Here is an 11,998-nt window from a genome sequence, read left to right on the forward strand (position 1 = left end):
AGTCATGATGGATGGGGACGTTTCCAGCTGTGTTCTCCCCAGATAAATCTGGTTTATGCAGTGTAACAAAAATCTTATATCTGATCCCATTTTCACAAAAGAGGAGGAATAAATTGTTATCTGAAATGGAATTGGATTTAGAACTGCTCGACATAATTCCTGTGAACTGACCTCCTGAATATAAGGCAAGAGCAGCAAAATAGTACACTCTTGGCTGTGTTTAGCAGACATTGAAAGGCAGAAAAGGAAGGAGAGTATGCATGCATCAACAGTCCCTAGGGTACTCATTTTCATAGAAACAAGGTGGTTGGTGCTCTTGCAGGGAAGAAAACAAACCATGATGGAATCGAAGCTGCCAGGAAATTCAGTTATTCATCTTAAATTCACAGTTGTTTCTCTTTCTTCCTTACTAAATTTGGGTGAATCAGTGTAAAAGGAGAAAGGGATAAAGGACAGTCACATTAGGGTGGTGCAGGCATCTCTGTTCATCTCCACTGTTGTGCTTCTCACTGTTTGCCAGCAATGGACCTCCCCAGTCTATGCTCAACTTGAATTATACCAGCTTGTGCAATGCGTCTTTGATGGAGACACATATCCATTAGAATGCTAACCTTGTCTCACTTGTGTTGTAAGGCAGGCTTAAGCCCTGAATGCAAGATGGGAAAAGCAGCTAAGTCCAGCCTGTCACTTGTCTCTTCATAGCTTGTCTTTAATGCACAGATCTGTTCATGGGAATCATTTTTCCCCCTCATGTCTGTGTCATGTCTACAGGAATCATGTGCCATCCTTGATTAATGAGGTTCTCAAAGTGTTTGCATGATGCTCATTTGTATAAGTTCCACTACTGTAAATAATAGGTTATTTAAACTGAATGTAACTTTAGTCTTTCCTACAGAGATCAGCCTCTCCATTGACAGAACTAACAGACATCATTCTTCCACAGAAACTGCAAGAACCATCTTACCATAACTTTATGGTAGTTAGCCGCTTAGTTGAATAGCCAATTCTCTTGCAGCACCGCTTTAAAATATATTTTGCAATCTTTAAAAAATAAGTTTGATTTTATTTTCCACTTAAAATTATTCACATATGGATATATATCTTAAGTCTCTTAAAATTTCCTGGAGCAAGGTTTGCAGTAATCTAGAAACAGAAAGTTAACAATTTCCCTACAATTTCAAGCACTAGGCATGTCAAACCCAAGGGAAAAAATGTAAATGCATCCTCTCGGCCTTAGGAAGCTTCAGAAAGTGTCACTTCTGGAGTTTACTGGATTCCAAGCAGTTGCACGTGCTGTAAAGCCGTTGTCTGGGTCAAGAATGCAATGCTGCCAACTGGAAGTAGCTTCGAGGACTGTGCCATTCATACAGGGATAGTCTTTTCTTGATATTCAGAATGTTTTGTATGTAAACCATATGGAAATCACATGCAAATATTGAGAATATGCCCAGAGGAGGGTGTTCTCTCTTTGTGCTCAGCAAAACCACTTTTCCAGTAGTGTAGCTATAGTAAACCTGCCAAGGTATTAGCTCCATTTTTTTCTCTTCCAGTATGCATAAGTCTGTAGAACAAGCTTCACTTCTCTTAGAGGCTCTTACCTTCTCCAAAGGAGGTGGCAAAGCCCAGGAAAATTCAAAAGAACAGGAATATCCCCCCTTCCCCCTATAGATAAAAGCATGCCAAAACCAGAATGTACTGTAGTACTGAATATTCAGCAATGCATATTAAATACAGCTAGAAGCTGCTTAATTGGGATGCATACCTCACTGGATTTAATTTTGTCCCAAATAAGCAGCTGTCCCATTTAAAAGAAGTTCATCTAAATGTTACTTACCATTGTAACCGTATGTGTCTCAGATTCGGTTTTTTCAATCAAGCCATTTTGTGACTGTTGCCTGCTTTAATTGTGACAAACCTGGGAGGACTTCAGGATTGTGAAAAGAAGAGGGAGGGTAGGGGGGAATCTGCTACACCAACATTAAGTTGATTGAGGAAAAAGTGGTGTAGGCTGCTTAACGATGTAAGGAGAGTCCCCTTGATTGTTCAGACTGCTTGATTTTTTAACATAGAGATTCAGTTTGTTGACAACCTATTAAAAACAAAATGAATGCTTTAAGATTTTTAACATAATGTTTAACTGTTTTTATTTTGCTCGTGAGCCACAAAGAGGTTTCAGGCTGCAAGTGTTGAATGTGAAACCTTGTTTACATATATCATGCACCCATTACGTGCATTAAATCTTTGTCAGTTGTGTTCATATTTCATTTTGTTTATTTAAATTGCAACTAAAGGCAAAAGACAAAATGAGCGGAGTTCAAATGGGAGGAAAACGGCCTTTATAATGATCCTCACGTCCCCACCCCCCACCCCAAGAGATAAAATGGCATCCTTGCCTTTGTTTGTGGGTACCAATGTGGCAAAGGAAGCAGGGAAGTGGATGTTCAACAATGGGATGCATCAATCAATGACTGAAAACTGAAAGTTTCAGTTTTTACAGTTCTGTGCTACCTGGCCTAGTCCTGAATGCCATGATTCCTTCTCCCATTCCTGTGCGAACCCCGGGATCAGCAGCCTAACTGATAAGTTCTCCCATCCTTCAAAGATATACTGTCTTTGAAGTGGTTGTGCCATTAGTGTTTCTAGTCACAAGTGCCAGGGAATGTACTAATTATTCACTGTGCGTCTGTGGCTGGGCTAACCCTCTTAACACTTTCCAGGGTAGCAAGTGTTCAAAGTGAACCAGGACAACAGAATCTTCTTCTTCAGCAACCTCTGGGGAGAAAGAGAGGCCTGAGGCAGGTAAGACCAGAGGAGGGCGCAAACGTGGTTATGCCAGTGTCCAGCAGCCCATTTATTGTTCCCTCTACCCAGTGCATATTATACCATTAACATTATCTGACTTAACAAGAAGTGGTTGGGCAAGCCTGACCCATTCAGTTCTAGCAAGCCACCAAGAAAGAAGGTATGTTTTGTTTCAATCTCCAAATGTATGTTTCTTCCTTCTATTACTATTCTCATTCCTTCCTTCCATAACTATTGTATTTGTAACAAAGGCACTGCATTAGAACTGAATTGGCATGAAGTATGATGTTTCAGCCATAACTTTTATAGTACTGGTAAAATGATGTCCACATTAAAGAAAGCAAAATTGTATATCCACTAAAAGATAAACGAGTTGACATACTAGTCTTACATAAATGGCAAGACTTAATCTCCTAGAGAAGAATGCTTCAGTTATACACAAGTATCTGCTTGGTGTAATATTATTCTTCATTCTATTCTTTAGCTTCGAAGGCCTCTTCTGTCACGTCAGAAGACCCAAACTGAACCTCGTAACCGTCATGGGGCTCGACTTTCAACAACTCGTCGAAGCATACAGCCAAAAACAAAACCAAGTGGTGAGGCAACTACTGCTTTGGGGGTTTTTTTGTTTTGCTTTTTCCTTTAAGGATGTGTTAGCTAGGTTTGCAATGAACCTAAGCATGTCTCCTGTAGAGTTTTCATAACAAGCATTGGATGGCTTGCGGGATTAAAATGTAAGCCTTTCACTATATCATGTCCACTCCAGGTTTTCAAAGTTACTGCTACTTGTTCTTCATTAGCCTATGTGAAGTGTATTTTGTGGCTTCAGTACAGTTTTTGGAGGACATATACTCACCTCAGAAAAATTACTTCCACAAAATTGGTAGTTTCTCCAAAGGCAAGATGTGGCTGGACATACACACTGAATTATGTTTTCACCCAAAGGTAGAAGATTTAAAATTTAAATCTTCTCTATTATGAATTCCCCATTAGTGTGTGTTTACACGAGATGCTTGGAATTAATTCTATTGCACATTAGAGTGTGGGAAAAACCCATGGTACTGCACAATGGAATTAGTCTACTACACAGTAATATCACCTAACATGCATGTGCTGGTGCTACTGTGTAGTAGCGCGGGTTACTGCGCATTTAGTTAGTACCTGTTATTACAGGTGCTGAGCTGAATGCGCAGGAACCACTGTGCGTTAATGCATCTGTAGACATGCACAGTGGCACCCAGAATTGCATGTCTGGAGACTGCTAGTCTGTGTGACTGACATATCTCGGTAAAACACTTGTAAAAGAGGAAATGTATTATATACCTCAGACCTAAATTGGATAGGCCTTTAAAAACTGCATGTGGGGCAAAAACAGAGGAGCCAGTTCAGTCTTTAGAACACTAGCACTACGTGCTTTCTGCTGCTAAAGCCACTAAGTAAGGCAAGCGGCTGTAGTCTGCACCTCATGAAGCCTGCAAGAGGTTTTTGAAGTCCATGTGGAAATCATGTTCTCAGCAAGCCAGCCTAATGTTAGCTTGACAATGTTGTTGGAGATGTATAAACCCTATATTGTTATCAAAGGGCACTGTTAGCCTATTTTAATGTGCATTAAAGCATCACAAACAAGTGCTCTTTAGCTAATGTGCATTAAACTAGGCTAATGCACCTTTTTCTAGTACAGTAAGATCTCTGTTATCTGGCATGAGTGGGGAATGCTGGGTGCTCGTAATGTAAAAATGCTGGTTATCTAAAAATACCAAAGCTGGAGGTCAGGGCTTGCACAGCGGTGGCAGCGCGGGGTGGTGGACAGCAGCCGCGGGGGGGGCGGGTGCTGCACGTGGCGGTGGTGTGGGGTGATGGATGGTGGTGTGGTGCCGGCCAGTAGAATGCTGGAAAACAGGAATTTTACTGTACCTCCCCAGTGGAGGTATTGGATTTAATGTGCATCACCTGAAGTGCATTAATAACGTGTAGATGTGCCCAAACATTATTAAAAGCAAGAGCTGGGGTATTAACTCCACTGGGTAAATTTCAGTTTTGGTGACTACATGCTGCATGCTCTCTATTTTCACTAGTCTGTTTTCTAGCGAAGGTATAAGAAAGTGTGTCAACAAGTCCTGATTTTTATTCCCAGATATGCTACAGATTCCCTATAAAACTTAGGGTGTGTCACTTAAGCATATGTTCTCAATTTCCTTATCTGAATGAGGATGATAATATCTCACTCACACAGGAGTTCTGAAGCTAAAGACAATTTAATTGCTTTGGAAATAGACACAATATATACAAAAAAAAGTGTTAGTTATAGTCTTATTTTTCCTAAGTTGGAGTGTTTTTGTGTTTGTTCTCCTACACCTGGCACTACAGTGGATCAAAAGCGATCAGTGACTTTCACTGAAGCTCAGACAGATGTAACAGCACCCTCAACAGCAGATGCCACACCAGTGGTAGCCCAGCAGCTGGCTGGCAGCAGAAGCAGCCCTGCCCAAGTCAGCAAGCAGGAAGCTGTGAATCAACCTGTCCTGACCTCTTCTCCTGCCATTGTTGTGGCTGATCTCCACCAGCCCACCAGCCAGGTACATTGGTCATGTTCTTGTCCTTTAAAGAAGTAAACAAAAAAATAGTAAAAATGTCTAATGCAAAATATCACTGGTGGACATAAAGGGACATAGCCGGGGAGCAAAGATACAAATTTATTTTGTTTTCTTTCGACTGAGGTCACCAGCTGCACTACGGGTTGTTTAAATGACCGACTTCCAGACATTTGTCTTAATTCTTTCAACTTCCATTAGAATTTCACTAATGCATTTCCTTGGCTGGATTAATCCTATATCTTCCTCCTGTTTCTTCAGCTATGTGCGCACATCCTTCTACCAATACCTTGCTGCTCTTTGGAGCTGGGGCTGGGGTAAACATGTGCATCATTGAAAGATTTTTATAAAAATATTACTGTAACAACAAAAGTATCAAGCTTTGCAACAACCTGTTTACCCTGCAGTCATTGCTGAAATAAATTAGCTGTTAAAAATTGTTGATGGGAGTATATTATGGTGCAAAGATTACAACTGGTAATCCAGAGGTTAGAAGAGGCCTAGTGGCATAAAAATCTTTTTTTTTTTAATGATATCTCTATATCTGGTTCATCAGGGGTACATGTTCTTGGGAATCAACAAAAAGAATGGAAAAACCCGACTTTTAATATGTAATTTCAAAATTAAATGGGAAACAAAAAAGAACTTTAAGTCCTATCTGGCTGGTAACCAAGATGACCTTTGTAATTTTTACTACAAATCTGATATATGAAGCAGGGGGAAAAAAACTTAAAGTTTAGGTTTATGATATTTAAATATCTGGATGTTGAAACTAAAAGGCACTTGCAATTTAGTCTTTTTAAGTAAACAAGTCTGAAAATATTTTGCATGTGCTCTTTTGAACCATTTTTTTATTCTCCTTCTCTCTCTCTTTCTGTAAGTTTAAACCTGACTAGAAGCTCTTTTGATTCCAGACTGAGGCACTTTCTGCAGAGAACGAAAAAGACAAAGAGGAGGATTTGGAGTCCAAGCCAGGACCAGCACACAGCGCCACACAACTGTCTGACACTGAAGACTTCACAGGTCTAGAGACTACCAGCTTGCTGCAGCATGGAGACACTGTCCTTCACATCAGTGAAGAGAATGGGATGGAGAATCCTCTTCTTTCTAGTCACTTCACCTACACACATGTTGAGCTTGGGGAGACTGATGTTGACCTGGATGAGTCCCATGTTTAAACGACTGGGCACTGCAGTAACGGGGAGGAAAGAGAATGTAGAGTCTTGTTAGAGAAAATGGACCTTCTCCACATTGTTTCTTACTACTTAAAAGAGCACTTTACAACCGACAGAGGAAATACATAATGGCCTGTTTAATATAGACAAGTAAATGTGTTTTAGAAAATAAGAGCCAACCTTTTTCTTTTGATAAATCCACTTAGGTTCAGAGCAAGACTACAAAGACCAGAGAATGCTAAAACAAAGCTTCTCAGGGCCCAAGGCACATATCTGATTCAGAGAACCCTGATGTGTTGAAATTCTGCTGCAGTCAGCAGCTTCACCAGTAAAACAGATTATTTCGAAGTACCAGACAGAAAAGAACAACCTTTTTCAGGTTGGCCACCTTAATGTTGCACCCCAAAGTTTATTTTTGTAATTTTGGAAGGGTTATTCTAGTATATGAATCAAAGACTGGCATGACTAAACGTCGACAGTCAAAATGCTGACAACGAATATAGTTCTAAAGATTGTTTAAATAAAATAAGATTGTGATCATATTATCTAATCCCCATAGCAATGACAAATACCATTCAGTGATTAGAAAGATACATTTTAGCTCTGTAGGCGTTAGCTGTGTTTACTTTTGTCCCTTGGTTTCATTGCACTCTGCAAGATATTACCCTAGGACTATACAAATATTCGCTCCTCAAAATGAAATAAAGCACATTCTGTAGGAAAGAATGCACATGCTGTGTACAAATATAGGCTATTTATATACCCTATATTTATATAGAATATTTATGTACCCTATATTTATTTAAAATCCATTTAAATTGTCCATTTAAATTGTTGGCGATCCCTCAAGGTCGAGGCTAAATACAGATGGGCAGGGGGTGACTAGTCTATAGATGGCATAAGTAGTACTATATATTAAATGCAATTGCAATGTATTAAGCAATTTGTCTTTATTGTAAAAAAATACAGAATGTGTGGACTTCAATGATGCAAATATCTATTCTGGATGCACTTGGAAACACATATTTTAAGTAAATATTTATAATCCATAGTTTCACATTGTGATATATACACTGGAAATCAGAAAATGTATTGCAGGAGATGAACTTGATGAAAGAATATATTTTATGTGCACAAAGATTGTATTTAGAAAGATTGTACTCTATGTATGTGTATAACTATATGCAGTATTTATGACTCTGTATATTTAGTTAGATATACCTGCATAACATTTATACATACGTAGTGTTCCCTTTGGGAATTGACTAAAGTCATGGGTACTTTATGGCCTGTGCTACAGGATCACAGAATTATACTGAAGCATTGATTTAGCCATTGGCTTTACAGAAAAATTGCAAAACAACTGAGAGACATACCAAGATATCATAAGCAATGCCCAGTTATGTGCATGTGTTCATATAAGCAATCAGGACTCATGGTAGAGATGATTTTTTTTTATTAGATCAACAAGATTTTTGCAAAAAAAGTCTTTAATTGCAGAAATTTTGCAAAAATGTTGTTGGTCTAATAAAAGATAGCATCTCTATCATGAGTCTTGATTGCTTTTTCCTCTAGATCAATACGGCTACAACCTGGATACCTGTGTCCATGTAATGCATTTTCAGTTATCTTTGTAGAATGAGACATCAGAACTTCTAAGCGTGGCATTATTATGCATAGTAAAGTTATTTAAAATCATTTTGAAGATTTCTAAAAAGTAGAATCTTTTTACCTCTTCAAGAGCCATAATTTAGACTCAAGTTAAATAAAAAAACCCCTTGTGTTAGAGAAAGAACGATACAAAAAAACCCATGTATTTTCTTAAATAACTGTAAAATATTTCTAAAATGGATTGGTACCCTTGCTTTTTTGTTTTATTACTTTCCAGGTTTTCGTTTCATTCATTTAAATTATCTGTATAACTGACTTCTGGCTTCTGCTATTTCAGACCAATGAAATAGCAGTATTACTTATTTTCTATATATGCAAGGTCTGTGAGGGCCCTGTATGTGCATCTAAGTACACAATTTGGCCTTCTATATTATTCAGACACATACAGCAGATAACCTGATGACAACAATTGTTATTTTTTTTCTGAGGTCACTTAAGGCCCAGATCACAAGGTTTAAGCCCCCTCTGCCACTATTGACATCAGTGTAAACTGAAGGCACTTGGCACCTCTCAGGAAGCGCTTGTCACTTTGCAGGATTAGACCTTAACTGTACAGAGTAAAAAGGCAACCTTACAATGGGTTTATTGCCAACAAAATGGCTATGTAAAAATGGCAGCTTCTTATTCCACATAGATCTGTTTCTCATGGTTATTCTGAACGATGACTATGTTCATGTCTGACCAAAATATGTGTTACTACTTTCAACTTCTCTCAGAACTCAGAGACCATACCATCTATCTATAGGAGAGTGCACTGAATGCTTGTCTAGCTTGGACATCATCACAATCATTATCAAACGTCAAAGGCAGAATTTGTATCATTAATGACATACAAATGAGAGAGCATGGAGCTTCACTTTCAGATTCGAAGTAAAGCTGGGTTATCCGGCTGCTGGGGAGAAAATCTTGCAGGTAAACTGGTAAATGACTGAAACACAATATATATAGCGCCCCACCCACCATGAATTTTGAAAGAGTGACTTACTTGTTAAGCTGATAATAAAAAGTATTTACATTATTGTGAGGTAGAAGCTTTGCCATGATATTCTGTTCTAATCATAGGGAAATAACTGATTTATTGTGCAAAATTCAATATCTGTGATACATGTTTTCATTAAGGTTTCCTGCTTTTACAAGCTGAATCCATCTCAGTAAGCCATAAAAAGGACTAAAAAATGCCTCTTTTGAAGTCCAAGAAAACAATGCAGTGTATAAATGATGTTATCAGAGAATTAAACATTACATTATTCAGGTGGCCCAGATGATGGCTATAATTTTATTAGAAGTTTATTAAGCTACTGACCAGACAGGCTTAACCAGTCTGTCTATGTTCTTGTGTAGTTTATTTTCATTTAGTTTGCACTTAATATTGTACTAATAAGGTGCATACATATATACTTTAGTAGATTCTGTGCTTTTTCAGTATCTCTATGAAGTGACTGGTATATATTTCTGCTGTGAAAAAAAATGATGCTGCTTAATTAGTGTTAGAGGCCTTAAGTGCATGTCTTCAACAAATGTCTGGGCTATACAGGTGTCTGTCAGTGTTTTGTTTTGTTCTGTTGCCTCAGCATCCTGTCCTAACTTGTGGTTGTTCAAAGGATTAAAGACAAACTATGCCTAGGCTGATAAATGTTCTGCAAATAGAGAGTAATTAAAAAACAAGGATTTGTGTTTAATCCTTTTGTACAACATTATACAGGTCTCCCTTTCTAAAAGGCTGTCAATCTGCTATGTGAGATTATCATACTTCGCTGGGATGCAAAATTTGTGAGAATTTAATCTGTTATCTGTAATATGTGCCTCGCCAAACATCATCCACCCCCAAAGCAGCCTTTTATATAGGGAGTATCCTTATACTGGGACCTTTCAGTGTAATCCATTTGTATGTTCTTGTATCCTGTTAATGTGACCTTAACTGTGCTTAATGTCTCAGTGGATTTATATGTTTTTAAATGTGCATAAGAATGTTGCAGGATGTACTTTAAATAATACTATTGCCTACATTTTGAAGGAAAACTGTATCAGGAGGAGAGGGAGAAATGGTGTAGTCTTGAAATAAATTTTAGTCATTTATCCACCAAGTTTAAAAAACCCACTAAAACCTAGAAACTCTCATTGAGTTCAAATCTTACTTCATAAAATGAGTAGTTCCAGCCCAAAGTAGGGCATCCCCTTTGCAATTTGAACAAACCTTAAGCTTTAAAGTGTTTCAGCTTTCCATTGCCAAAGAAATATTTGGGGCAACGGGCAGGAAACAAAATATTGGCAAAGAAACCAGTTACACCAATTTTCACATCCACGAACAAGTAGATATGTTATTAAAGTATGATCTCAGGGCAATCAAGCAGGCATTTGGAAATTGGGAAGAAATATCAAAAAGTGTTGTAGTCTTGTATGTTGCAACTAAAGGAAAGCTATCTTGCTAAACCAAACAGAGGGAATAAATTTGCTTTGAAATTAATCAGCTTTTGTATGTTTAAGGTAAACATGCATACATGGAACTGGATAAAAAATGTCAAATTAATGTAAATCCTCTGCATTATGCATGTTGTAATTCATTCTCATGATGTGCGCAACGGGAGAATGAAAGTCCCCTTTAGTAAGATGACCTTTCAAAATGACTTGGTGAATTACAAAGCCTGACTCTTTTAGATCTAAAAGGAGAAAAATCATCTACTGTCCTTCCCCAAAGTACCTAATTGTGAAGATGATGTATATGAAATGACCAAAGACCGTGGGTAACATAGAGATGTCTAAATTATGTTTATGAAAGATGTTATGTTTGAATATGCACAAATAATAAAACACATCTATGAATATTTAACATGGTGGGAGTTTTATTTGAGGGGACGCCTGTTCGCTGCTTCTGGGGCTGCCACGCGGAGCAGACCCCAGGAGCTGTCTTGGGCCGCGGCAGCGGGCAGTTCGCTAGGGTTGCTGACTCTGAAGCTACTCGGGGAGATTTCTTCCCCCAGCCTGACACGGTCATTAACGGTGCTGCGCGTTACCTATCCGGTCATGATGCTACCAAGGGAAAGGAAAACGAGACCGGGTGACGCTGTTACGTTTTAACAGTGAATGAACTTCGGTATGACTTCTGCGAATGTGTTGTATTAATGTATTTTCTTAAAATATCCTATTGAAATCTCCCCGATTGCTTTCAACAGGCAGATGCCGATTCGGGCAGACCCCCTGCCAGTCGGGGAGGGTTGGCAACCTGGCGTTGGTGTTGGCCCTTGCGCCTCCCTGGACGCCCAGCGCCCACAAGGCCAGAGGCTGGGGCCCGCTGGGCCTGAGGGCGCTTCGCCCCTTGGCGCAGGTTTCGCCCCGCAGCCATGGCGGCTGGGGGCAGCTCGGCCCTCACCTGCTTGCTTAGCCTGCCAGAGCCACGGGGGTGCCTGCCCGGCCGGTGACGACACAGACCCAGGAACTGGGCTCAGGCTCGGGCAGAGAGCGCGGCCCCCCCGCTTTTCGGTCCGCGCCTGCCGCCGCTCCCCTCGCCGGGTCAGGGCGAGGTCGCCGTGCCGCCCCCGCCCCGGTGTATTGTGGGGCGGGGAGTCCCACCAGCGCCGGCTGCAGAACCCCGCCCTCCAGAGGCCGCGGCGCTGGGCGGCTGCGCATGCGCCGTGGGTGCGGAAAGGCGCGGGGCGGACATGGCGTCGGGGTGCCGCGTCGGCCCGTCCATCCTCAACAGTGACCTGGCGGCGCTGGGCGCGGAGTGCGCGCGCATGCTGGACTGCGGGGCAGACTACCTGC

The 11,998-nt window shown here is 40.2% G+C and overlaps 2 protein-coding genes across 3 annotated transcripts in view; one reads left to right on the forward strand and one right to left on the reverse strand.

The window, feature by feature from the left end:
• UNC80 (unc-80 homolog, NALCN activator) overlaps positions 1-7,033 on the forward strand; it is a 195,195-nt gene extending 188,162 nt beyond the window's left edge. For both annotated transcript variants that reach the window (XM_019553643.1, XM_019553642.1), the window contains 4 exons: positions 2,718-2,799; positions 3,287-3,398; positions 5,170-5,378; positions 6,308-7,033. In XM_019553643.1, coding sequence (XP_019409188.1) covers positions 2,718-2,799; positions 3,287-3,398; positions 5,170-5,378; positions 6,308-6,571 — 667 coding nt within the window. In that variant the 3' untranslated portion in view covers positions 6,572-7,033. The remainder of the gene's footprint in view (positions 1-2,717; positions 2,800-3,286; positions 3,399-5,169; positions 5,379-6,307) is intronic.
• KANSL1L (KAT8 regulatory NSL complex subunit 1 like) overlaps positions 6,497-11,998 on the reverse strand; it is a 98,642-nt gene continuing 93,140 nt past the window's right edge. The window contains exon 15 of the mRNA XM_019553647.1: positions 6,497-6,582. Coding sequence (XP_019409192.1) covers positions 6,568-6,582 — 15 coding nt within the window. The 3' untranslated portion in view covers positions 6,497-6,567. The remainder of the gene's footprint in view (positions 6,583-11,998) is intronic.

Source organism: Crocodylus porosus, unplaced genomic scaffold (assembly GCF_001723895.1).
Source record: "Crocodylus porosus isolate Cpor-Errol unplaced genomic scaffold, CroPor_comp1, whole genome shotgun sequence".
Taxonomy (NCBI): Eukaryota; Metazoa; Chordata; order Crocodylia; family Crocodylidae; genus Crocodylus; species Crocodylus porosus.